Source organism: Amblyomma americanum, chromosome 4, assembly GCF_052857255.1.
Source record: "Amblyomma americanum isolate KBUSLIRL-KWMA chromosome 4, ASM5285725v1, whole genome shotgun sequence".
Taxonomy (NCBI): Eukaryota; Metazoa; Arthropoda; class Arachnida; order Ixodida; family Ixodidae; genus Amblyomma; species Amblyomma americanum.
In genome coordinates, this window is record NC_135500.1 from 17,434,329 (window position 1) to 17,461,662 (window position 27,334).

At 48.9% G+C, this 27,334-nt stretch overlaps 2 protein-coding genes across 4 annotated transcripts in view; one reads left to right on the forward strand and one right to left on the reverse strand.

The window, feature by feature from the left end:
- The window catches only part of LOC144127807 (uncharacterized), a 1,292,097-nt gene that overhangs the window by 969,868 nt on the left and 294,895 nt on the right, over positions 1 to 27,334 (reverse strand). The gene's annotated exons all lie outside the window — the stretch shown is intronic.
- The window catches only part of LOC144127808 (CD151 antigen-like), a 275,341-nt gene that overhangs the window by 232,567 nt on the left and 15,440 nt on the right, over positions 1 to 27,334 (forward strand). Inside the window, exons 4-6 of one of the 2 annotated variants that reach the window (XM_077660742.1) lie at positions 1,856 to 2,053; positions 18,921 to 19,095; positions 24,345 to 24,512. In XM_077660742.1, the coding sequence (XP_077516868.1) occupies positions 2,022 to 2,053; positions 18,921 to 19,095; positions 24,345 to 24,512 (375 nt within the window). In that variant the 5' untranslated portion in view covers positions 1,856 to 2,021. The remainder of the gene's footprint in view (positions 1 to 1,855; positions 2,054 to 18,920; positions 19,096 to 24,344; positions 24,513 to 27,334) is intronic. The other variant, XM_077660739.1, reaches the window with a different exon arrangement.

Here is a 27,334-nt window from a genome sequence, read left to right on the forward strand (position 1 = left end):
GCCGGTCGTCTGCGCAATCCGCCCTCCACCTTTGCACCGCTGCCACAAGCGTGCAGCGCGCAGACAGCCCAATGTTTGTGATACATTTTGTAGAAACATGCGCCTCGCTACTTTTGTTGCTGCGTGGGCCAAAAAGAACTAATAACACTGGTGAAAACCCAAATAGAAGCACTTGGATTCGTGGGCGCCTGTTGTTGATGTATAGATGGCGGAATACTGTTTCGGATGATTTCGCTAGCGCTGACGCAAGCATCGCAGAGCCGTGTGAGCACGAGCACTCCTCAAGAGTCAAGGACGACCTGTCACCAGTTGGTGTGAATGCTGCAGCCACGACTAGTTTATTGCGTCCCTAAAGGAGATGGTTGGGAGCAAGTGAAGGCTCGAAAATCGCCGCAATGGGGTCTGCGTACTAGTAAGCACGCATACAGTTTTTAAGCCATAATTTCCAGTTTTTTCGCGTTAAGTATTTATGGCTGTAATATGAGAAGTCCACTTACTTTTAACATTTGACACAGCGAACGTAGTTATCGTGATCGTCGGGTTCTATATACGTGGGCTGGAATGTATAAAGAAAGGATTCCATGTCTTTTCCCATGCTTACGACTAAAATCAGCACGCTAGATCACAAGCCTAAATTTTGTCGTCTCCGGTCTTTGCGTAGCAATAAAAATGGAAAAGTGGGACTTCAGCTGCCTCATTATATGAAGCCTCTTCGCAAACGCTAAACAAAACAATACAAATCTTTCTCTTGCGCTGATATTTTCTAAAACGAAATCTCACAAGAGGAACTTTTTTTCGCGTACTATAAACGAATTGAATTTTACCTACAATAACGGCCTGCGGGGCGAGTTGGTGCATGAGTGAAAAAACTGCGGCGCAACGAAGACAGAACAAGCAAGACAGCACAACAATTATACCCCTTGTATGGTGTTGCAATTAAAGAACTGTACACAAGAGTAGGAAAAACTTTTCCCGTAAACTAGTTCAACATAATGCAATGTTTCCAATCCAATTTCTTGCTTTTACTCAATATCCGTGCCATCTGTGATATTTGCGCTACTTTCTGTTGTGTGGCTCAGGGATCTGTCCACTTGTATATAATGTTATATGTGCGATCTGTCTCTTCTTTTTGTCAGTAACTGTTCTAGGCGAAGAAGGTACATGGATTAGTAACATTGCTACAGCCTGCATGCTATTTATTAGTGTTTTTTTTTCTGTTTTTCGCACTCTCATGTCTTTTCAGGGTATTTTTCGCCCTTCTGCTGAGGTCAGTATTTCGTCCTGCCTTATCAATAAATGAATAAATCTCGACCAACGGTGAGGTCTCTTTTTGCGCGTGCTTGAGCCTCCTTTCCGTCCGAGTCATTTTATCCTGCCTCCCGAGGCCATTTCCGAGAGCAACCTTGAGGCTAGTTCCCGGGGGGCTAACAGCATGGCAAGAGAGGGGCACCAAAATGCCATAACTGGTAGCCTCCGAAACTCAGTCTGCCAGCGAGCAAATTGCGTCTTCTTCAAGCTTATCGGACACGTGTGCGGAATCACTGCTACTGCTGGCAGATTCAAATCAAGTTTATTTGCATCTACACATGTACAGATGACGGGAGTACAGACAAACAGCCAAATGAATTCGGCTTGACGGGGTCTGTACCCCTACAGAACTGGCACTATACACAATAGAGAGAACACCAACATATAATAATGTATAAACGAAAAAAAGCGTTGGTGAACATTCTATAACAGAAATACGTACATGCGGGTAAAAAAATAACAACGCTAGAATGCTGCAAAGCAATTGAATTCCAGAAAGTGGATCTAAATGCATATGTTTGATTTTATACGCATGCTTTTTATACAGGCAGACCTTGGTGACAATTGACGTCTGACGGCGCCTGTTGTGCCTGAGAGCGCATAGCCCGACTCTCTCGCAGGGCGGCAAGAAGAGGCGGCCGGAACCTGATCGCGACCGGCCGCTGCTGCTTCCGCTGCCGGGCGCCACGGAGCCCTGCGCTGCCTTGGGCCCAATGTTCCTGCACACAGCGATGAGGTACTACAGGTACGTCAGAACCTCGAGGTGCACGGCGGCTCCCATGCCAAGCTGGCATCCAAAGGTGTGAGCGCTCCCCTTCTTACTTACACAGAGCAATCCTGCAGTGCAAGGGCTGCGCTGCCGCCAACTGTAATGTCCTAAACTGTGACACCAGATATGATTGCCCACGTGTCGAGATTTATGGCTTGAACTTCATCCGTACCTTGCCTTCAAAGCCGCGGCATCTAACGCTTACCCGCAGCTCAGGATGCGCAAGTTTGTTTCACTGTGACGGTGAAGGACTGGACAGGCATACTTCCCTTTTGTGGCTCGCAGGTGTTTGTTTCTCTGGCAGTGATGTTGTGCAAAAGGCCTCCTCTTTTATGCGTTTACGCTCTCTCTGCCTGCTGACTAAAGCGGAGAGCCGAAACTGTCGCCGCGAGAGGGTGTTCGCCGTTCTTCATTCACTTTCTCGCTAAGTGAAAACGATGGCATATAACAAAGCCAACTGCAAAGCATGATGAAAAGCAGAAAACGAAAGCAATGTTCAACAGTCTCGCAAGAGAATAGCAGTTTATAATTGGTAGCGAGGTGCTGGAAGTGGTAAAGGAATACGTCTCCTCAGGGCAGGTAGTGACCGCAGATGCGGATCACGAGTATGAAATAACTAGACAGCTGTATGTTACCGGTACTCACCTACGGGGCAGAAACGAGGAGAATAAGGAAGAGGGTGCAGCCTAAGTTAAAGACAACACAGCGAGCTATGGAAAGGAAAATGATAGGCGTAAACGTTAAGGGACAAGAGAAAGGCAGAGTGGTCGAGGGAACAAACGTGGTTTAATGTCATCCTAGTCTACATCAAGAACAAGAAATGGGCTTGGGCAAGGCACGCGATGCGAAGGCAAGACAACCGCTGGTCCTTAAGGGCAACGGAGTGGATTCCAAGAGAAGGCAAGCGTAGCAGGGGGCGGCAGAAGGTTAGGTGGGCGGATGAGATTAAGAAGTTTGCAGGCAAAGGGTGGATGCAGCTGGCACAGGACAGGGTTAATTGGTGAGACACGGGACAGGAATTTGCCCTGCAGTGGGTGTAGTAAGGCTGATGATGATGGTGATGATAACACTATCCCAAGATATTGAGTGCGGATTCAGACGCACCGTTACGAAAAATAGGGACTCCAAAAACGGCGAAATGGAAACTGTGGTGCCGTCAACGATGAAACCTTTACTTAACTGCATCCACAAACTGGCTGCCATATGACACCACTATTCTTGGAATTTTTCCTCTTAGAGCAGCCGCTTACTTCAATAATTTTGTCCGCGTAAAATAGACGCGTGAGCTGCTTGTCTCAATCACCCTGGCGCGTGAGAACTGGGTCCGATTTTCAGCCGTGTCACATTACTGGTGTGGAACGATGCGAAGTGAGCACAGAGGAGCTTCGCTTTGGTCTACAAACCGCGAGAACACGGTCGACAACACTAACTGGGGCTTTTAGTCTGATCGCTTTTCGATTTAAAACACTCTTTCTTTGTGCCGGTGGAGCCCAGGACGCGACTAGAAAGCGCTGTACACGTCGAGAGGCGACCGCATAATTCATAGCGTTCTTCAGATTCATGAGCTGCCCCTTTCAATTTTTCTTTCCCGGAACAGTCCAAGGGCGGCTTGCTTGAATTGAACCAAATTAGACAGCCTAGTTGCGCTTCTAGCCTTTCTCGCAGTGTAGAGCATGTTGCTAGATTTGAGGAAAGGTAAGGCGCGTAACTGGCCCACTTTCCTAGTGGACACTTGAACCGCGCAGTGAGCAACCTATCTCCGGTGTCGCCATGCCAGGCTTTTCTCTTGTCCACAGTGTAACGCGTGAGACTGCTTGGTGTGGCATTGTGTCGGAGTACCCGGGTTCGAACCCGGCCATGAAGCTAAAACACGAAAGGTGTTCATGGGCTGTGGGATGACAGTGCACGTTAAAGGACCCCAGGTGGTAGAAATTATTCCAGGGCTTTCCATGTGACACTTCTGTCTCCATTTTTTCATTCACACCTTCCTTTATTCCTTCCGTGATGAACTGGTGTTCACCGATATGTGAGGCAGTCACTGCGTAATTTCCCTTTCTCAGAAATCAAATTTTCAATTATCCCCGCTGTTTTACCACCTTGTGTTTGCCCCATCAGCGAATTAGTCTATCATCTCTCGTACAGGGCCCTGTAAAAAGCCCTTTCGCCGCATTATCCCTTGCTGCTCGCAAAGGAATGCACATGCAAAGTGGTGCAAGCTCTCATTTTCTGACGCCCAGTCTCGTCTGATTAGACAGGACCTGCATTGTGGACCGGATAAAAACTGGCATTCTCGAGAGTGGTCCACGAGCATAGGAGTTTCTAGGGCGAACAGATCTTTCCGTAACGCTCGCACAGCTTCATCCAGGCAAGCAGAACAAGCATATCACCGTTTAATGCGCTGCGTAAGTGGACAGTATTCAGAAAAAGCACGAGGACCTTGCCGTGATTGCTTAGCTCAGATTTTTCCAGGCGCTTGATAGAACCAATATTTGCTTTTTGCCACGAATAAAATATTTATCTCTATATATTAGTAGCTTTTGCTCCGGTATTAAGGGCTACCAGCAAGCGAACGTTAGAACTGAAGATTACACAACATGTCACATTTCGCTGGCATAGCAGAACGTCTCGTTTTCTAAGAAAAGTTTCCAGTACACATAAAAACGTTCTTAGGACCGTAGAGCTTTTCTAGCCATTACAATATGCTGCTAAAAAAGTAGAAATTAATATTCAAATTATCTAAATAAAAGGATATGGAGCGGGACAGACTTTCAATAGACAAAGGCGTATTATGCAATGAAGTGAAGTAGCAGTCACTGACCATAGTCGAAAAAAGAAAGACGTTTCGAAACCCGTACGGGTTTCTTGTTCACAGTGAGCAGGACAAGAGCGGTGGCGAATTTATATCCGAAGAATGTGACGTAAAGATCGGGCGTAGATGCCTGGCATGGGGCCAGCGTTCTTGTTTAATGTTGCTTGTGATGTTTGGATGAATAGCGATTCCAGCAGAAGGCGCGTCGTCAGGTTTTTTTCCCTTAGATAAGATGGAGGCATTGCCCCAGTCAATCTGGTGGCCAGTGTCGTGTGCATGACCCGCCAGCGCATTTGTGGCATGCTGTTTGTTTTTCACATCACGTTGGTGGTCCTTTATGCGTCTTGAGAACTTCCCTGTCTCACCGATGTAGGCATGATTGCAGTTCAGGCATGGTATTTTGTAGACGACTCCTGGAAACTGCTCATTTGGTAGTCGGTCTTTCACATTCATTAGCTGATTCCGCAGCTTGATGACAGGCATGTGGGCCACGCGTAAGTCGTATTTTGAGAACACACGAGACAACGCTTCGCTGATACCAGGCATGTATGGAATGCCTGCTCGTGTTCGATACGTCCTACAATCAGTGGTAGCTGGATGTGCAGCTCGTTCTTGTAGCTTTGATATGAAGCGGCTCGGATAACCGTTGGCTGACAGTTCTTCGTGCACTCTTTTTAACTCCTTTTCTTGATCTTCTCGGCTTTTGCAGACACGTGTCGCACGTTTGGTCAGTGATGTGACGACGGAGGCTTTGTGCGCAACTGGATGATTTGAATGAAAATTTAAGTACTGGGCTGTGTGCGTAGGCTTTCTGTACACAGAGAACGAAAGGCGATTGTCCCTCCGCTCGACAAGGACATCCAAGAAGGGAAGGCGGTTTTCTTGCTCAAACTCGGCCGTGAACTTCAAGCTTGGTTCGACACTGTTTAGTTCATGTAGAAACCGCGACGCGTCCTCTTTCCTTAATATGCAAAAACAGTCGTCGACATACCGGTAGAAGACCTTGGGTGCTGGAGTGAAAGCATTCAATACCTTGTCCTCTAGTGCTTCCATGACGAGGTTTGCTGTGGTGACCGATATGGAAGCGCCCATCGCAGTGCTTTGGGTCTGTCTGTAGAACTTTGAATTAAAGGAAAAATACGTATTGCTTAGGCAGAACCGTAGCAGTGTGCTCAGCTCTGGAACGTCGAAGGGCGTACGACTTGCCAGATTGCGGTCCTTCTCCAACGCTTCCTCGCACGTGGAAACGGCTAGGTCAACCGGGACACTGGTGAAGAGTGCCGTGACGTCGAAGGAGACCATTACGTCCTCTGCGTCCAATTCCAAGTCATGCAGTTTCTGAACAAAATTTGAAGAGTTCCCGATGTACGTCCTAGTCTTTCCGGATAAAGGGCTGAACACTTCGTGGAGGTACCCCGAAAGTCGATACAGTGGCGACCTTGTGAAGTCCACTATCGGGCGTAGGGGGACTCCAGGCTTGTGGATCTTCGGTAGACCGTATATAGCAGGAGCCGAACCATTTGTGCATAGGAGGCAGTAGTAAAGTTTCTTGTTATCCGGGGGCACGAGCTTAAATAGGCCCGCCAGCAGTTCTTGCAATTTTGTTTGCAATCTGGCCGTAGGATCGCGTGGTACAGACAAGTAGGTGCCGTCGTTCAGTAAACCGATCATCTTGTCATTGTATTCACTGCGGTTGAGCAGGACGGTAGCATTCCCTTTGTCTGCCGGTAAGATGGCAATCTCCGGGTTCCTTCTGAGGTCGCGTATGGCTCGTTTCTCAGCCACAGAGAAGAGGGGCTTATGCCGCCACTTCGAGAGAAAGCCAATGGCGCGAGTGCGGGCTTCATCTCGGACGTTCATAGGTAGCAGGGTTACCGCACGCTCAACCGCACAGATTACCTTTTTCTTTTCTGGTGGGCGATCTGTATTAAAGCTCAAACCGCGGCAGAGGACAGAGGTTTCAGCTGCGCTTGGCTTGTAGGAGGAGAGGTTCACCACAACAGGGAAGTTCTCAAGACGCATAAAGGACCACCAACGTGATGTGAAAAACAAAAAGCATGCCACAAATGCGCTGGCGGGTCATGCACACGACACTGGCCACCAGGTTGACTGGGGCAATGCCTCCATCTTATCTAAGGGAAAAAAACCTGACGACGCGCCTTCTGCTGGAATCGCTATTCATCCAAACATCACAATGCCCCGCCGCGGTGGCTCAGTGGTTAGGGCGCTCGACTACTGATCCGGAGTTCCCGGGTTCGAACCCGACCGCGGCGGCTGCGTTTTTATGGAGGAAAAACGCTAAGGCGCCCGTGTGCTGTGCGATGTCAGTGCACGTTAAAGATCCCCAGGTGGTCGAAATTATTCCGGAGCCCTCCACTACGGCACCTCTCTCTTCCTTTCTCCTTTCACTCCCTCCTTTATCCCTTCCCTTACGGCGCGGTTCAGGTGTCCAAAGATATATGAGACAAATACTGCGCCATTTCCTTTCCCCAAAAAAACCAATTATTATATTTATAAACATCACAAGCAACATTAAACAAGAACGCTGGCCCCATGCCAGGTATCTACGCCCGATCTTTACGTCACATTCTCCGGATATAAATTCGCCACCGCTCTTGTCCTGCTCACTGTGAACAAGAAACCCGTACGGGTTTCGAAACGTCTTTCTTTTTTCGACTATGGTCAGTGACTGCTACTTCACTTCATTGCATCACCATGCCTGACCAGACGGATTTCCGTCGAACTCTTGACTATAAAAAGGCGTATTATGCCTCAGACCTGCTGTCCCAGCACCGAATGTGTGTATCTCCCTCGAAATCACTTTCTGCACTTCACTGTGTGCATTTGTGATGAGTGGAAATCCGCCGAAATATATATAGTGCTCACGATGCCCTCTCCTCTGGGAGATCCCTTGTCCTGTCTCGAAGTAAGGTTGCGTGGTCCGCCGCCACAGGCAAGTACGAGTGCCGCCCTCTTCCGAAGGCGTGGAACAAGCCAAAATGTCGACCGTCGCATCACTGAAACAAGCCGCGTGTGAAGGCCGGAGCAGGCGTCGCAGCTGATAGATGCCGCGGAATAGGCGCAGGATACCGCGACTATTGCATGCGAGACTGACATCTTAATGCAGGCTTTTAATGTCGTTGACATTTAAAACGCAAATAAATGATCTCATGAGACATGCCAGAAGGATTAAACGCACTTCTGTAAACGGCAGGACGGCTCAGAGATGGCGGAAGTCATAATTTTAGTACAGCGTCCAGGTGCTAAGGCTGCTGTAGAAGATGAAGCAGAACAAAAGAACGGTACACACAGAACGTTCGCTACTTAGAAATCCTTATTGATTATGTAGCCATGTGGTAAGGTGAAGGTACGGAGGCACTCCTAGCTATGTAGATGTTTTTTTCATTTGTTAAGACTAAACAGTCACCCTTAAATCTCTTCACTCTCCACCCTCGGCTGATGGCTATATAGGGTGTTTCACCTAAGACTTTACACAATTTTAAAAATCGGCTTTTTGCGCTAGAAGAGCACTTTTTTCGGAATAGCATTGTCACAGGTTCAGTACATCAGAATAGAGCTAAGATGTGCTAACTCAGGCTGGTTAACTATTAATCAATAGTTAACTTTTAACTAGTATTGTTAGGCTCCTTAATTATATAGAGGCGTGTAGGCCATCCTAATTAATATTCTTATGTGAGGGCCAGCCGAAGAATGAGACGAGGTGACTGATGGCAATGAGATGGCTTAATGGCCGCTGGCCTAGCGCGAGCGCTCCGTCTCGGGCCACTGCCAACTTCGTCCTCTTCGTCACACTGCCCGGGGCCACCGAGCGATCGTCCCGATCGGTGACAAAGAGACGCGCGAAGTGGCGATGGGCTTCAGAGGATGGCGGGACAGGAACGAGAAAGGAGTGAGGTGCTGCTCGTCACGATGAAGGAGAGGGCTGAATGATTCCTGGCCCGCGAAGCTTCCTGGCCGTGGGTCACCAGGAGCCGACGGCCGAGGCCCCAGGACGCGGCGAACGGCATGGGCAGGGGAACGTCACGTGTGACGAAGAAAACGAAGTTGGCAGTAGCCCGAGACGGAGCGGTCGCGCTAGGCCAGCTGCCATTAAGCCATCTCATTGCCATCAGTCACCTCGTCTCATTCTTCGGCTGGCCGTCACGTAACAATATCCACATCGGTTTTTAGAATTTCGAAAACTCAGTTACCCTCAACCCTGTGCCCAACAAATATTGACTGTTTCGACTGGTTACGTGCACTGGAGAGATTGCTTTGCTTGCAAGCTTCTTGAATATATTTTGGCGCGATTAGAATTAGATTATATGCCGATGATTGCGTGATTTATAAAGATATTACAAATCACGAAGACGCTGTTGCCTTGCAAGCAGACGTGGACCACATAGTTTAGTACTGTCAAAAATGGCATATGGCACTAAATATTTCAAAGTGTTATCACATACGGTTCAGCAGGAAACGCGAGTCGACAGGAAGCAACTATTCATTAGATGGTCAGAGAATAAGAACAAGTGCGGAAGCAAAATACCTATGATTTATATTTTCATGAAATTTAACCTGGAACAGACACGCGATTACGTAACACTAAAAGGTTGTCGCGTACTTAATTTCATCAGAAGAAACTCCAGGAAAGCATCGCGAGAAGTCAGAGAGGTGTTATACTTCTCCAATGTTCGCCCTATCTTGGAATATGCAGCCGCTGTCTGGGACTCTGAATCTGCAACCCTCGCCAATAGGTTGGATTGGAAGCAATCCAGGATAGTACAGCACGATTTGTAATGAACTCATATCAGGTTAAAGCTAGAGTTACCACCCTGAAGAACATGCTCAACTAAGACAGGCTTGCAATCCGTCGCACCGTCCGTAGCTAGACAGTTTATAAGTGTATCACTCACAAAGAGAATAAACTTAATCTCAATTACTCAGCTAACAATATTCGTCTTTCTGAAGTAACAGAATACAAATACCTTGGCCTGTGGATAACTAACTACCTCAAATGGAATCTGCACATTGGTAAAGTAACCGTTAACGCGTGCGTAAATTGTTTTTTTCTCAGAAGAGCCTTAAAACTGTCCGCAATCAATGTCTGTTTACTTGCATATAACTCAATTATACTTCCGGTACTCGATTACGCAGCAATTATCTGGGACCATTTCACAGAAACTACCATAAATAAAGGTTTAACGGGTGCAGAAAATGTGGTTCGCTTTCTCTACAATAATTTCTCTCGCGCGTCAGTCACAGAACATTTAAGAAGAGCCAACTTGCCGCAACAAACCCAGCGTAATCGAGTTCTAAAATTTATGTATCAGATTGTAAATAGACACTACAAGGTTAAGATTTCTTAGATATAATTACACTTTCTTCCGGATATGCCACGAGGCAGAGGCATTAACTAAGATAGTGCGGTGAGGGGCTAGTTGGTACGACATTATGGGAACAGTCAATTACTGCCCAGAAAGGACGGGATAAGAGAGAACCACACGAGGCAAGCGCAGGGTGGTTCTTCTCTCTTGTCTCGTCATTTTTGCGCAGTTATTCATTGCATCAACTAACTATGACACTGTTCCGTGTAAAAAATAAATATTTTAAATATTCTATTTTCCCCAGGACAGTAACACACTCGAATAACTTAATACGACAGTGACTCAACCTTTCCTTCCTTTGTTTACAGCCAGTCTCTGCTGGCGGCATGAAAGCTTAGATATGCTTTTTTTTTTTGCAGTGCATTTTCTGCCTGTTTTTGCAGCGCATTACGTTAAAAAATAACATTTGTTGTAGGGACCTGGCAGTGTACTTTTGTTTTCACTTTGTTCTGTTGCCTGCGATTATTTTTGGGCTGTGTTATATTCCCACCCTGCTAAAATCTCTTGCAGATTGCAGTATCTGTAAATGAATGAATGAATAAATAAATAAATAAATAAATAAATAAATAAATAAATAAATGTTCTTTATTGAATCAAATTGACCGGAATCGTATCGCCATCAACCGCCACGTTTTCTTGAAACCACCTAGTTTCATATCAGAAAGACATGACCATAACAGAAAAATACGCGAAATCTCCTGACGAACAAAAGTATACCAGTCGTCTTTCTTTCCTTGCGTCATTAATGAATGGAACAAACTGCCTCAGGCCGTGGTGTCTACAAGTGATGAACAATTTAGGGATGCGTCAAGGCGATATCTTTCTGATATTGCATAGCAATATACAGTGAGTTTATAATGCATTGTACATTTTATTTTTATTTTGCTTTTTTCCTGTGTAAAAAATTTCTTTGCTTGTCTCGAAACCTGATTCTCTACTGTTTGTTTTATTCCATAAACCTAGTTCTTGTTGTGTTTTTATGCTTTAGTTGCAACGATCCTTTGCCCACTTAACCACTGTTCGGGTTTTTCCTTTCTGTGATATCCCCCCTACCACAATGCATGTGGGCGATTTGTAGTACCATAATAAGTGAATAAAATTTAGCCAAAGTACAAAATCGGGTGCTGTAAAATGGTGTCGTCGACTGAGATCTATAGGCAAGCTCTTCTGGGCTCAGAGCAACCAACGACTGGCCGACACTCATCTCACCGCAGTTATGTTGAATGCCTCGCATATGAACCGTGAGCACTGGTTCTTATATTTGGCGATGATAATGGCCTTGTCAAGAGAAATTGGCAGTCTTTGCAGTCCGTACAATGTCTGGCCACGTTGCTTTTGCGTGACTGCTTTTTGTGTCTTTCGCATCCTCGCGTTGATTGTCGCTGTTACAGCTGCCTGTCTCAATGAACCGCACACATGACGGAAGCCACCGGAACCAAGGAGCATAAGGGATGTTATTGTTCTTAATTTGGGGCGTTCGTCAATGGGAGATTCATATCATAATTATTTGTATTATTCTTTCAAAGATTTCACTATAAAGCAGAAGAAAAAAACAGTCAAATGCCGCCAGTCGGGTTCCGAACCCACGACCTCAGAATTTTGCGTCCGGTGCCCTACCGGCTACGGCGACGGCTGTCCGGTCTGCTGCTTTCGGGGGTATCTACGCACAGTGTAAGGGAACCTTCGCAGTGTTCACCAGCGCCACCCTCGCCCAAAGCGGCGGACATAGTACGTCCTGTATTACCCCCAGTGCCACGCGGCAACGCAGGGGCGAGGGTGCCGCTCGTGAACACTGTGAAGGTTCGCTTACGCTATATATAAATACCCCCGGAAACACGGTGTAAAGGTTGTCTTTTCGGCGCCTAATTAGCTGAGTGACACTTGTGTCCAACAGCACAGGAGGTCTGGAATGAGCTCGCATGGCAAGAGTGGTGGCTGCCGTGTCAAGCATCGTCCGAAGTTTGTTTCGTGCAGCGTTCGAGTTGTTTATAGGTTTTCACTTTCTTGCGGGGTTTGCGAGACGGACCAGACGATGCTTCATAAAAAGGCTTCAGGAACACTCCTATTCTTACGATAACAACTCCTCAAAATCGTCCATTCATCTTGCCCTGCACCATCTTTCGTGTTGCTGCAGGCCGGTTTTGTTCTAGTATACAGTAATCAATTTTTAAGTGTAAGGACCAATTGGTTAGGGAAATAATGGAAACGTTCTACATCCGTAATTCTGGAGACACTTGCGTTAATCGCCCATCAGTTGTGGTTTCACACAATGAATCAGATTTATTGAAGAGTACCTACATCGGTTGATGGAGTAAATAAGGAACCGGCCAGGGTTGTCTTCCTCTTGCCAGAGTGTATTATTCCTGCTGGACGCGTGCACAGACAGTTCGCGCCTTGTATGCCGGGTTTTGTGTGTTTTTTTGCAAGATTACTGCAGTATATATTCTTCGCGTCCTGTAATAAAGCGCGGAAGGTGATCCACATTTATTGGAGGTCCCGATAGCGGAGCGGGCTGTCGATGTTGCTGGCCAGGCCGGTTGGCGAATGCGTTGGTCTGCGCGAGCGAGGTCGCCCTCCCAGCTTCATCTTCATCGGCGCCACTACAGGACCCCCCCCCCCCCCCCCCCACTAGCGCGATGCGCGATAAAATAACAAATAAAAACGGTATCTACAAGCTTCTTCATGCCTGTAAAGCTCAGGTCAGAGTTCGTGAAGGTCGTCGGTCGGGAGAAAGCTCGGGAGGTCCAGCCTGGCTGCTCCGCAAAGGGCGAGGGGAGCCAGAAGATGAGGATGATGCCGGAAGGAACAGGCGGGAATAGTCATCCAGGAATTGGAAGCGAGCTAGGCGTGCTTCAGTCGTAAAGCCTACTGGTGGGGCCGTTGGTTGGGTTGAAGTTTGCTGGGGATTGCCAATGCAGGAAATGCAGCAGCGTGGGGATTTACGGGAGATATGTGATGTGCGCTGGCTCAGTCGGTACGGATGAAGGTACGGTGTGGGGAAACCGCAGGCGCGGAAGTGAAGGCGATGCTTCGGCCGCTGGCGACGGCGAGACGACGGCGGACGGCACTGAGCTGGACGTCTGCTGCGTGGGGCACGGGCTGCCTAGTTAGGAAGTGGTTGAAGCAGGCGACGGGGTGTACCGGCTGTCTGCGAAAGCGAGCCCACTGTGGCGTTGGGGCCGCTTGCTGGGTGCAGGGGACACAAGTCCGGGACCTAGGGGTCGGAATAGGAGGGAAGCGGTAGTGCCGAGCCCATTGGCGGTGTTGGAAGGGACACGCTGTAATGAGTCGCAAGCATGGCACCTCCTTCGATGGTTGTCTCGTCCGTCGCGGAGGCACAGTCCCTCGGGAAGGCGCCAGGTGGGCAGGGAGCCATGGCAGGTGGTTCTGGTGGCGCGTGATGCGCTACAACGCTCTGGTGTGGCTTTCACGCGCGCACCGCGACAAGGACAGATGGGCTCACTGGAGTTGGGCTTGAGGTAGCAGGCGAACATGCGACTAGAAGAGAGTTTGGGCCGGGCGGAGAGAGAACGCTTCAGGTGATGGTTCAAGGGCAGGCGCCACAGATGGCAAGCAGGGCTGGCCAGGAAGCACCCTGGGACGGAAGCTCGCAGGTGGATGGCCGTACCTATACGGGTCGGTGGAGAAAACTTGCGAGAGACCGGGGTGGTGAGCGGCTCCGGTGGAGTAGGTGGCAGAGGGAAATCCGAAGCAGCTATGAGGAGCGAGTTTGAGTGGCGGCGCTGCTTCTGAGCCCGGAAGAGCAGCGCAGAGAGTCGGCGGGAGCTCCAAGCCAAGATACGCCGTCAGGCCCTTCTTGAAATCGGCGTAAATGCCTGGGCCAGGAGGCGGCGGCCGCAGCTTTGTCAGGATACTGGGTGGTAGTTCGCGGCTGGCGTGCTGATAGCGCAGCAGCTGGCTGTACACGTGGTTGACGTGAAAGTGCGAGTAGACCAGCGTCAGCAATAAAACGGGGTCCCTGGCATAAGACGCAGGGAGGCCGGGCAGCCGAGGAAGGAAGGAACGCTGATACGGCTGGAGGAGCTCACCGGATGCGATGGTAGGCGCGTACATGGCGGCGAGAAGAAGCTGCCGAAAACCGGGTGCGAACAGGTGGCGTGCAGCGGCGAGGCCAAGCGGAGGGACAGAACGGGCAGGAGCGCAGAGCCGGTGGGAGCGGCGTTGCGTGCGTCTAAGATGTCGTCCGGAGTCACCAGATGTGGAAAGTGATCCATATTTATTGGAGGTCCCGGTAGCCGCGGCTGGTGAGCCGGCCGAGCGGGCTGTCGATTTTGCTGGCCAGGCCGGTTGCCGTTTGCATTCCGTTCTGCGCGAGCGAGGTCGCGCTCCCAGCTCAATCTCCATCAGCGCCGCTATAAAAGTTCAGTTTAATTCAGTGCCTGTCCTGTCTATTCTGCTTTCTGTGCGTGCTTCCTGCGCTGTTTTGAATCATGATTTGAATACATACCAATTCACCTCACTTCCTTCACTCATCTAAAAACTTCATTCTTTTGTTAGCAGGGACCTCTTTTGGTCAGTTGTAAGCCTTAAGTTAAGTTCCATGCAGAATACGTTACATAAATGAGCAGCAGCTTGCTGGATGTGACGCGTGGGATTAAATACAGAGAAGCCACTGACACCCATCGTAACAAGACGAAAGTAGGGCAGTTAGTATTGGAGCGAGCCTGGATCCACTGCACACTGCTTGTCTTTAAGCAAACCATTTGTTTTCATTAATAGCGGTCCAAGACTGCAAATAAAAGCTAAACATCTCTAAAAGGCGGCTGACATCTCTCCCACGTGTGTTCTGAAATTTGATGTCGCCAAAAATGGTAGGTGCACTGGCTGATTTCTGCGGTGCGGGCTCTTCAGGCAGAGAATAATAAAAATCAACATCGGCGTACAAGGCACTGGCATGAGCTGGGCACTCTTAGCTTGATACGACAGGCGTATTCAAGCCAAGCATGAAGAAAAGAAAAGAAAGAAAAGAGAGAAAAAACCAACAAAAACACGCACTCAGACCAAACCTACTCATTATTGCGTATTATTTAGCAATCTATGCTCACTTTCTCGTCGCGAGATAGAAGTGGTGCGACGCACATGCCACATCTCTCTTTGATAAACAAGGCTTCTGCCAGTTGCCGAGCTAATCTATCTTTGCTTCTAGCTAGAATTTTAATCTCGCCAAGTCGTGGTTCGCAGTTTTCGTTTTTGTCAATGCAGGAGCGGCAATGGGCGGGTAGGTTTTGGGACGAATTTGGTGCGTTCCCTAACGACCATTTATGTTCCCCTGCACGCTCGTTTACGCAGCGTCCAGTCTGGCCAACGTACACGTTGGCACATGCAAGGGGGATCTCGTAGACCACTCCCGTGGCACACCTTACGTAGGGCTTGGAGTGTTTCTTTCCACACCCAGATTTAGCCTTGTCACCGCTGCTAACCTTGGGGCACATCTTGGCCAATTTGCAGGGGGTGGAGAAGTCCATGGGGGCTCCGTACTTGTTGCCAACTCGTTTTAAATTGTGGGACACCTTGTGAATGTGGCTTTCAATAAACATAGTTGGAGTCAGCGCCCGTCATGCCTGGTCTTTCTGTGTGGTTTGTGTAAAAATTAGCGCTGTTTTTACTTTTGCTACGTGGAGAAGTCAAGCGTAGCAGGAGGCGGCAGAAAGGTAGGGGGGGGGGGGGGGGGGGAGTTCGCGGGAATATGATGTGCGCAGCTCGCAAAGGACAGGGGGTTAATTGGAGAGACATGAGAGAGGCCTTTGCCCTGCAATGGGCGTAGTCAGACTGACGATATTGATGATGACATGCAAGTTAAGGATTTACAACTGCAGGTCACGGTTAAGACGGTTTTTAGATATCAAGCTTGTGCTATCCGATGAACATGCGTGCTGGGGTTATTCACCGCGCTTCCGGAAGAGCGTTCTGCCGTTTCAGAAGTGTTGCTTGTTGGGCGAGTTGGTGATCCTTTATAATAGAGTAGCGCGTAACAAAACAGGACAGAAGGAAGGAACACAGAATGACACGATCGCTGTCAACTGTTTATTTCTTGCCGTTGCTACATATATGTACATGAACCACAGCATGAAACGGGAAAGAGCGATCAGGTCAGCTGATACAAGCTATACAACTCAGCCTTTCGCTGGTTGCCATAGATTTAGAAAAGTGAGCTGTTTTGCTGATAGTGCCAATGATGCTACGCTCACACACTTGTTGCCTGCACGTGAAATATAAACAGTTAACAGTTAGCGCTCGTGTCGTTCTGTGTTTCTCCTTTTGTCCCGTTTTGTTATGCGCTACTCTATTATTACTGCCGTTTCAGTTGGCTCGCTCAAAAATTCTCAAGCGCGGAAACGCCAAAACGTGCATGAATGCCGCATTGTACAGGTCCTACGTGCATGAAAACCGTACAAGCTTTGATGCACTTGGCAAAAGGTTACCCACTGAAGTATACCCTTCGAAGTTGCTACCAAGCGTAGCACATTCATTGATCGCTGAACGCAAAATTCCAGACGAATGTTTTAATATCGTACCTGAATACAGTACAGTGAATATCGATAACGAAGTGTTGTACATCCTGAACGGAAAGAATACGCTCACTGTTCTGTACAGAATTAAGAATTAATTAATTTATTTATTGATTGATCAGTCAGTCAGCAAGGAGAAACACCGCATGTATTCCATATTTTACACAACGTGTCGCACAATCCACGAAACACTGCAAGCAAAGATGTCGTGAAATTTCTTATCTCCGCTAGGAACAAACTGGGACTGTTCTGCAATCCAGTCAATCTAGAGAAAAGCCAGAAAACCTGTGAAAAAAAGCAGCGGAATAAGTTCGTTACCTGCTGCTGTGGTGTTGTATACAAGACGCCTTTGTCCTGACAGTGTTTGTGCATCAGCGAGATGGGCCGCTGTATTACGCTAGCATGCCAAGAGATATAGAAAACCAGTCAGGCAAAAATCCCATGCTAATACATTATTCGGACCGCAAAGTCTGTGAAGGGAATAAGACCATTGTCATCGCCAAATAATAAGGCCGGACGTGTCGGGCTCATCTGCGAGGCATTCTACGCGCGCAGGTACGGTGACACGTCCGTAAGCCAGCCGTCGGCGACTGATTCTACACGAGCTTGCCTATCTTAGTCATTCACGCGTTCCTACAGTGCCCGATTGTGGACTTTTCCGGGTAAATTTGATCCTATGTCTTTTGCTTGCCGTGCTTCCTTTATAGTGCGGCGTTCCCTGTTGAAATCGTTTGGTTGCCAGTCAGCTCACGTGTCTGTGTTGTTCTCTTTCGTCCTGTATGTTAGCGCTGGTCATGCAGCCGTCATACAGGCAACATGCAATCTGTTTCCCCCTTTTCATTGTCTCGTTCTGAATTGTTTGGTTCAGCTCCGCTGCTTTCTTTTCGGATCGAGATTTTTGTTTTCTAAATAGTTCTTATTAATGCGTCGTTTGACTGTAATATACGCCGTCATTAATAAAAAAAGAACTCCGGAGATGGCTGAGAATACTCAGATGATTTTTTTTTTGAGCAAAATACAGCATGTGTGTACCTTCAGGTTTTAGGCATGAAATGCATTCAGCTCTCTTTCTCCAAACTAAACTGAGTAGAGTATGGAAATGGCGGCATCATCATCGTCAGCCTGACAACAACCACTGTAGGCCACTGTAGGCTGAGAATACTCAGGCATTGCGAAACGAAGGTTCTCTTTTTGCGGCTGCGCTGCTGCTAGCCCGCGTTGCGGCTGGTACGGTAAAGGGCTTTTGTGATCGATTGCATTCGGAAAAAAATCCTCGGAATTTTCTAGTAGGCTCTGCTTCAGGCTGTGCCTCACGGATGCGAGGCGCTGGGAGTGTACGGCAATATATCTGCTTGGGACAGGTAGCGACGACTCATCCGGATCGCGAGAGTGAAATAACCAGAAGAGTGAGAACCTGGTGGAGCGCATTTGGCATGTTCTTTCAGGTGAGGAATGGCAGTTTGCCCACATCCCTCGGGAGAAAAGTGCACCACAGCTGCATCTTACTGGTACTCATGTATGGGGCGGAAAGGTGGAGGCAGACTTAAATTGACGACAACGGAGCGAGCTATGGAAAGGAAAATGATACATCTAACGTTAAGAGACGGGAAGAGCGCATAGTGGGTCAGGGAACAATCACTGATTAAATACATCCCATCGAAGTTATGAGGAAGAAACGGGCCTGGGCAGGGCATGCAATGCGAAGGTTCTTAAGCATAGCGGAGTCTAAGCGGAGTCTATTCCAGGAGAAGGCAAGGGTAGCTTGGGGCGGCGGTAGTCAGGTGGGCGGATGAGATTTAGTTTCCTGGCACTGGATGGGGTTAATTGGAGAGAGGGAACTACAGTGGTCGTAGTGAGGCTGACGATGATGATGCCGCCATTTCCATGCTCTACTCACTTTAGTTTGGAGAATGAGAGCCGAATGCATTTCATGCCCAAAACCTGAAGGTGCACACATGCCGTATTGTGCTCCAAAAGCAAATCAGCTGCTGGCTTTTCTGCTCATCTCAGCTGCCACGATTACAGAGCGCTGATGCAGGGTGTCGCCAAGCAGTGTTCTCGGGAAGGATTGCGAGCAACGGAGTTGTCCACCAGTTCAATGTGAGTGCTCCTCGTCGCAGGCTATGGATCTACACGTGCAACGTGGCGCTGCTCCTGGGCGCGCTGGCGTTCTCGGTGGCCGCCGCCTGGGTGCTCTCCGACTACCGGGCTTCCCTGGTTCCCGGCCTGCGGCTGGCCGACCCCACCTTCGTGTACGCCGTGCCGGCCTTGCTTCTGCAAGGGGGCCTGCTGCAGGCAAGCAATGCATGCCCTTCTACTCAGCATTCTAGAACTGTTCTAAGCTGATGCTTCGAGATCGCAGTGCCTGCCGAATCGTCATAGGCGGTCTTTGCTCACTGTCCGACCACCCGGATGTGTCGGAGACCTTGCTTCCCCGACTACTGGCCTTAGTCTCGTACGCTCTATTGCAGCGCATATTCGATTTACGTGCAGTTTACGTCTGCCTGCTCCTGAGGGCTCTAACCCTCACATTTGGTGTAGAAGTACACGGGACACCAGAGGCGAAAAATGCGCATTTCGATCCATTCATCTTATGTAACCGGAAATAAAAATCTAAAGGCGCTGTTTTGATGAGGGGAACACTGGGTGCGGAGCAAGGCTACATGAAAATGGACTTTTTTGTGTGTCTCGTCTGCCATGTAAACCTTTGACGCCAGCTGCACAATTGTGTGCAGTTTGTACTCTCGGTGTGCAGAATTTAGCAGCAATTTGCTTGCCTTACTTTAGCTCCGAAGCTTTCATATTGGCCAATAGGATGCTTGTTTATGCCGTCTGAAGACAGCGGTATTACGTCCGAGTGGTATTACGTCCGAGCTCGTTACTATGCCGTCCCCCGTAATCATGCAGAGAGCAATGATATCCTTCTTTTCTCTGAATTTCCAGCGTCATGGGCATCTTTGAAACAGAAAGAAGGTTCCATGATCCCTCGAGCGTTTATTTAACCGAAAAACAGAAAGCGTGGCCAGTTTCGTACGGTTGAGGAAGGGCGGATACTTCACGAAGACAAAAGACGAGGAAATACAGGACGCATGCCCTTCTGGTATAGCTTGGGGTTCTGTCGTCCTGGATATGCCAATTTTCCAGCGGGTACAGAAAATTTTGTACGTGCCTGTAAAACACTATCTGTTGTTTTGTTGTGCTACAAGATTAGGAAATTGGGCTTCTTCAGCAGAAAGTCCTTGCTTGATAGTTGCGTCATGGCGGGGAAAGTTAAGACTTTCAAAAAAGTCACCCCGACATGTCAGCCCTTACCTCCGTCAGTGTTCGCTAGGTGGGAGCAAGAGACAGAGGAAGGGTAGGGCCGCCACGTGCGCCACAAATCGCAACGGATTCACGCGGGTACCGCCCTGTGGGTGAAATAAGTGAGGTGCTGCAATGGGACGTCGCGGGTGAAGCAAAAGGTTTTGCGGCATCTTGAAAGCAATGGACGTGGCCTTAGCGAAGTCGTAGAATGCGCTGCGCGAGCAGGACGAGGCAAAGAAACGTACGTGGTGCGTTGGCGTTGTGTTCGCTTCTTTCCGTCGGGCCCTCGTCCTACTCTCGTGGTCTTAACTTTCCTTGGTTTGGAACGTACTATACTAGACGTCTCAGCTAAAGGCAAAGAAGCTTGTAAAGCTTTCCTTTTTAACGAAAGCAAAAGGGCGAAGAAAAAATAACAACACGACAACAGAAAAGAAGCGCTCAGTCGCAAGATCAAACTGTAACATGCACACGAAATGGAAGGATAGCAAATTTTTTTCCTTGAACTATGCACCGAGCCAGTTAAGCTGCTTGAGCCGGCGGCTGGGCGGGTGTGGTGGCTCCTGCTTCGGGCTGACATTTCCTGCGCTCCAGCGTGAGCCTGCTAGCAGCACCAACTGCATTCAAGACGGCAGTTTCGGAAGTCCGTCCTCTCCGCGTTATCATTGCGCGAGGCCTTCTTTGACCGCCGTTCTTCGGTCTGGCTGCCTTGCCGGTCGGCTGCTCGGTCGGCGGTGAGCGCAACTGGGGAAGACCCACCTGCCTCGACTTCTCCGGTGTATTAGGCGTTTTTCACACACAGACACAGCTGCTGGGGTGGGCTAGATGGGAGAATTGCAGCTCCGCTAGCGACAGGCAGGTGGCATCATGCGCATCGCATCGCTCTGGCATTGAGCATGCCTACGCAGCTCGACTCCTCAGAGTATGTCTGTCCTGCTAAAAACCGGCTATCGGGCTCAGGTACACTTTAGGGAGCAGTTTGACTCAGCCCGACCCGTTTGGAAGGAGCACCTCCTCTCTCCTCGGGATCAACCTTTCGCTTGACATTCCTCCTCTAGCGTCTGCGCACTACCTGCTTCCTCGACGCCACATGTAGCGACGTTCTCGGCTTACCTTAAATGTTGTGGCCCTTGAGAAACTAGTTCATATAAACATGACCGGGTCGGCCTGCGTTATCCCGACAACTGGCGCGGCCAGACTCGACCCGCTAGCGTCAGACTCATGTAAACGAGGCTACAAGTAGCTTGAGGTGCAGATCTTCCTAATTTCCTCGCTCACAGTAGCGTCCTCTGATTTTCTTCCCGTTCTTCTCTTCTTTCTTCCTTCTTGCATTCTTGTTTCTCTCTCGTTCTTTCTTTCCTGGAAAGCGTATTGTTATTTCCACTTTCGATCTCATTTTCTGCCCCTAGTGCTTTCCGTTTTTCTCCCGTCTCCGCACATCCACTGGTCATCTCATCTTTCTATCTTCCGGCCGCTTCGATCGTTGCACGTTGCTTCATCGACGCGATGGCTCGAGGCGGGCTCCGCATAACGGGTCACGCCGTGAACAAAACCCACTTTAGTCGCACTGGGGGACGACAGCACAAGAACCAAGTGAAAGCCTTGAGCACCGACCGCAAACAAAAGCACGAAGCAGAGTGATGTCCTTTCAAGCAAAGAACCTTGATCCTGTGTCGCGGGGACTGGGAGAAAATCCGTTGTCTGTTGTGATGGCGTCTTCCAGCCACGGAAGGCTCGTAAATGCGGTCCGTTGCGGCCGTGTCCCAGGCGTGTTCCGGGACGATAATCCTGGCATATTTGGTTCCTGCGTTGTTGTCCACCTCAATTGACCGCTGGTGCGTCTATACTGATTTTTGTTTCTTTGTGTATGTCTAGCAATATGTGCCCATTCGCGCACTTATTGGTGTTTACAAATAATAAATGTTGTATTGCGAATGGGCGCTTGTGTCAAATGGCAGTTTTTTTTTTAATTCGTCGCCGTCTTTTTGCGCTGGTTTTGCCGTCACTACGTACCGACTAACTCCAATTCTCATTAAACCCTTTTAAAACATATGGCGTGTTTTAGCCCCAATAAAACTGAGAGCAGTTCAAAGTGCCGATATATATATGCAGTATTTTCTCGTTCTTCAAACATCGATAATTGTTAGACTAATTAGTTAACGTCTAAATATGCCTTTAGGAATAAAGTACTGACTAAGATGTTGCAGATTGTCTTAAAGAGCAGCTGGCTGCAATGGTCGCAACAAAGTACCATTTAGACTAGATTCACACGAATCAAGTGATAGAGAAATGTGCAGAATGCAACCAACCCCATTGTAGCCTTCACATGACGCAGCAGGAAGTTAGCCGGGCAAGTGAGTAAGAAGTTTGCAGGGATAAGATCGCTGCAGCTGGCAGAGGGCAGTGTTTATTCGAGAGAGATGGTAGAAGCCTTGGTCCAGAATTGGGCATAGTGAGGCTCATGATGATGGTGAGCATTGAAGAAACTTTATCTACTGGACTTAAAAACAAGCTACCGTACGTTACAGCTGCCAGTGCAAATCTTCCGCCTAGTGCGCACGCAAAGCCCAGTCGAGGACGGCACTCCTGAGAAAAATTGTCAGGGTTTTAACTACTAGGTTAAAGCGCGTGCCCAACAATCCTGCACAAAAGCATTTTTGAGAGGGAAACAGTTCATGAATACAGTTTTTCATATACTGTAAGATTTCACTATAACACTCAATATATCCGCATATCTCCCGTCGGCAGTGTTGAATTGGTTTTCTATTAAGGTTTTTGCTATCGTCAAAATCGTTCCCCATTGGTTTTCTATGCAGCTTAATTGTTCGATGCGATCGATGGAAACTACTTCAAAAGAAATGTTTTGCCGCCTATGAGAAGAATGGGCCATTACTTTCAATATTTCCATAATAGTGTCTGACAAGCTTCGAGTGCTGCAATGTCGGACATTATCATAGTGCGATAGCACGGGCAATACCAGTGGACGAAGAGGACGGTGTGCAATTTTCACGGCGCGAGAGTTAGTTGCAGTTTAACGCGATGCGTGTTCGGCTTCGGCCATTGTGCTTTGGGGGAGGTAAAGAAAAACTTTGTTTTAAATTCCTACAGTGTTGGCTACCTTGCAGCTACTCAACCTGATTACGAACCATATGACATGTGTTTCCTCATTGGACTATATAACCGGTGGAAAACGCGCATGCTGGACCGCAATGCTGAATTTCTTGTTTCAGCCAGGAGCCACTTTCGAATGATGCTCCAACTCGGGGACATTTATGATGAAAGAGACTTTCTACCTGACTCTGGTTTTCGCTGTCTATGCCGCCTTTTTAGCTCTGTTGTTTTCTGTCAAGCTAGTGCAATGCCGGCCTTAGCTGCGTGGTTTGCCAATAATCGCTATATATCCCCTATCTGTCCAAACATCCGGCGATAGCCTAGTGCTGTCGGGCAGCGGCCTGCGAAGCTCATCTGTTCGCTCCGCCGGCCCCGCCGCGGTGGCTCAGTGGTTAGGGCGCTCGACTACTGATCCGGAGTTCCCGGGTTCGAACCTGACCGCGGCGGCTGCGTTTTTATAGAGGAAAAACGCTAAGGCGCCCGTGTGCTGTGCGATGTCAGTGCACGTTAAAGATCCCCAGGTGGTCGAAATTATTCCGGAGCCCTCCACTACGGCACCTATTCTTCCTTTCTTTCAGTCCCTCCTTTATCCCTTCCCTTACGGCGCGGTTCAGGTGTCCAAAGATATATGAGACAGATACTGCGCCATTTCCTTTCCCAAAAAAACCAATTACAATTACATTCGCTCCGCCGGGGGTTCGACTCGCGGTCGTAGATACCGATTTGATTTCTTCTTCGTGGCGTCGCTGTTGCTAGGGAACCGCATGGCGTCGCTGCTGTTAGGGAGCGGCACAAGATTCAAAGATGAAAAGATTCTTGGTCAGTGTTGGTGAGCATATGAGTGATTTTGCACTAATAGCGGACTCCGATGCACTTCTGCTGTCACGTGGCAGCTTTCGTGTTTTCCGAGTTAAGGCAGGTAAAAATGGCTGCTCGTAAAGGCACCTTGGTGCAAGCATTCTCTGAGCTAGGCGACTGCGTTTCCTGAAGCTTGGCTGCCTTTAGCGGAGACATACGCGGAAAACATTTGTTTTGAATTAAAACATTGGGCGCTGCCCGCAAAAAGCGTCAACCGCTTGGTTGGCCATTTGAATGAACGCACTGGCGCGTGTCGTCCTCTGGTCTCGTCGCAGGCACTGGGCTGCCTGGGCGCCTTGCGCATGAACCAGCGGCTGCTGCACGCGTACTGGGCTCTGCTGCTCGCTCTCCTTCTGGGCGACGCCTTGGCGGGGCTCGCCTGGCTCTTCCGCTACCGCACGCTCGTCGCGGGACTAAGGGCTGGCCTCATGGACGAATTCCAGGTGAGCCCACTTTGACCCCCCCCCTGCAGGGATATTTTGCCGACTTGACTGCACCGAAACGTTTATGCTCAAGTTGCATATATGTCATCATGTTTTTTATTGATTCATAACCTGAGTACGGAAAGGTCGGGTGCAAAAAGGACCGGCGTAACGAGTGTTAGCACTGCAGTACTGTTTTCGCCCTTGCATCAGGTCATAGGAACGCAGCGTGTGAGTTTTTGAGAGACGAGACAAAATGGTGTTTTTATCGCGAGCGCCATGTGATGGAGTCTGTCCGTCACTGTCGTCCACAGCCGCTCTGTTTCCGACGCAGAAAGCGTGCGCCGCCTCAGGGACACGCTGCGCCATCTGGCGCGCTCACGGTGATTCTTGTGTTGAGAGGCGCGTACCGTGCGCCGCCTGTGAGCGCGCGCTGGAGGCTCCTGCGGACTGCCGCTGTGAGGTGTTGCAAAAGAGTACCTTTGGGCTGTCTTGTCCGCCTACGCAACATCGTTACTGCAAACTATAATTTAAAACCCTGCGCAGTCGGCCCAGATGAAATCCACGGTATCATGGGATAACATTTAAAAAAAAAAAGGATTTTTTAATCTCGTTTAAGCATCACCTTCCACACTTATGCAGGTCCTGGAAGTGCGGATTTGTACGGACGGAAACCGGAAGTACAAAATTGCGGACGAAAAGCGGCGAGAATGTAATCGTTAAATGCATTCCTATGTGAGGGCGCTGCTCGATCATTACTGCTCTGGGAACATTTCCGAGCTCTTGATACTCGAATGCAGGAACCGGCCATCAAGCTCGATCTTGTGAAGCCCGACTTTGTTAAAGCTTTTTTATTATATTTCGGTTAACGGCTAACGTTCCAGGCGTTCACTCTTAAATGTTCTCTTGAGGTGACTGGAAAGAATTCGGGAATTCGATTGGCTGAAATGCGCTGTTTGGTAAACCACCTTTATCAGCTTGTTAGGAGTGCTGCGTTAGGTGCTTTGCGCTTGCTTTCCTTCCTTCTGCGGGGGAAATTTTATTTAGTTCTTTTTCAGCGTGCCCTGTACCGAGCACAGCTATTGCGTTCTTTGTTCCGCACGTCTTGAAAAACTTCATTTTCTCTCACTTATTTCTCTCCAGAAAAACTTTTAGGCCGTAATACTGATAATTCCATTATGGGAGCAACTTCCCAAACAAGTGGACGGGGAATCCGTATTCAAGGGCTTTGACGCCAACACGGAAAAGGTAGTATACATGGGTGCTGTCATGACTCGGCTGACGACGCGCCGTTTGACCAGCCAACGACCCCAGAAGGTTGCAGCGCTGAGAAAGAGCCTGCCGGATTTTCTCGCGCTTCGCCGGGTGGGCATGACCTTCCCTTTGACTGCTTCCCGGAGAAGGACGCCTGGGTACAGCGACCGACGACGCGCAGAACCGTGGGCGGCCGTTCGATGGATTGAAGGGACGGCGCCATCAAGTAATTACCGGTTTCCGTCAGGAGCCGGACCCACCGTAGAGACCTCGCAGCAGTTGAGGCTCGCGGCGCCGCAAGGACTACATGTGTTTTCGCGGACACAGAACCGCTTGCACCACTGTTGCTGCACTACAGGAAATAGCAGCAGTCGATTTCTCCTCGCCCGCTCCCACGGGTTGATTCTGCCTGCTGCAGTGCTGTGCAACTTTGATAGGTTCCCATTTTAGAAAAATGTGCCTCGTGTTGGATTGGCCACCACCTGATGGAGGGGCGGAACCTTAGGGGGTTTTAGGAGCGTTCTGAGTGCGGAACGACGCTCTTGGCCCTGGGGATAAGGTTCATCTAGACGCTCGACGCTATGAACTTTTAATTTTAACTCTTTGCTCTTTCTTTAGTATGTAAATAAGTCTCATAAAACTGCCTTTAAACCCGCTTGTTTTCATTTTCCAAATCTTCAAGCTTCAGTGTTTCCTCAGCCCGAAGTGTCAAGCAGGCTACCAAATGGAGCCCGGGTTCGAGATAGCTAGCCTGTGCGCCACGACAGTGCATTGTCAAGGGATTGGCGTTTCTTTTGGAGATTTACTTTCAGAGAAAGTAAAACACTATCTTCATTACTTTGAACCTACATTATAGGACTCAATGTCTAGCGTCCGCGCTCCACGTAGCGCTGCGCTGAAACTTAAACTGTGACAATCAGTTGCAGTCAAATTAGGAAGCTTTAAACAAACGTTAAGGCAGCGCCTCTTTAATAAAACTATCCCTCGGCTTTCTAACGCCAGCCACCTGCTAAATTTGACGACCGTGCCTTTATGACTCTTTCAGTTATCATTCACCAGACATCCTTAGCTGAAAAATACACTCGACAAAGTCATTCCGCTTAAACCAGAGTAGCCTCATCGCACGCATCAACGCCCGCACACCCGCCACGAGCACTAACGCTTTGGATTGACTGTACCGATAACATCACACTCTCTAACCTCAATGTAATTTGCTACAAACTTTTCATAATCCACTAAGGCCACTAGTCACTTTTCGTCAGACACGTGCTACTGTCGTCAGAAAAATTAAGACCCCCTCCGGGTTCCGACCCTGCCACTCTGCCTGGGGGCATTACCTGAGAAAGACACTTCTGGTGTCGAGACGGGCGCGCTGGTCCCGTCTGGACACCAAAACGCTTTGTCAGGGGGCGCAGACGGCACAGGTCAGAACTTTGAAGGGGGTCTCTTACGTTTTTGCCGACCACGGTGCATAAGTGGCATCGTCTTGTCTAACTCAGTAAACAACGATCCCGTACGCGATTCCGCATTGTAGATGCTTCATCAGTCATGGACCATGATTCACTTGGTCTCATACCTGACCAGAAGAA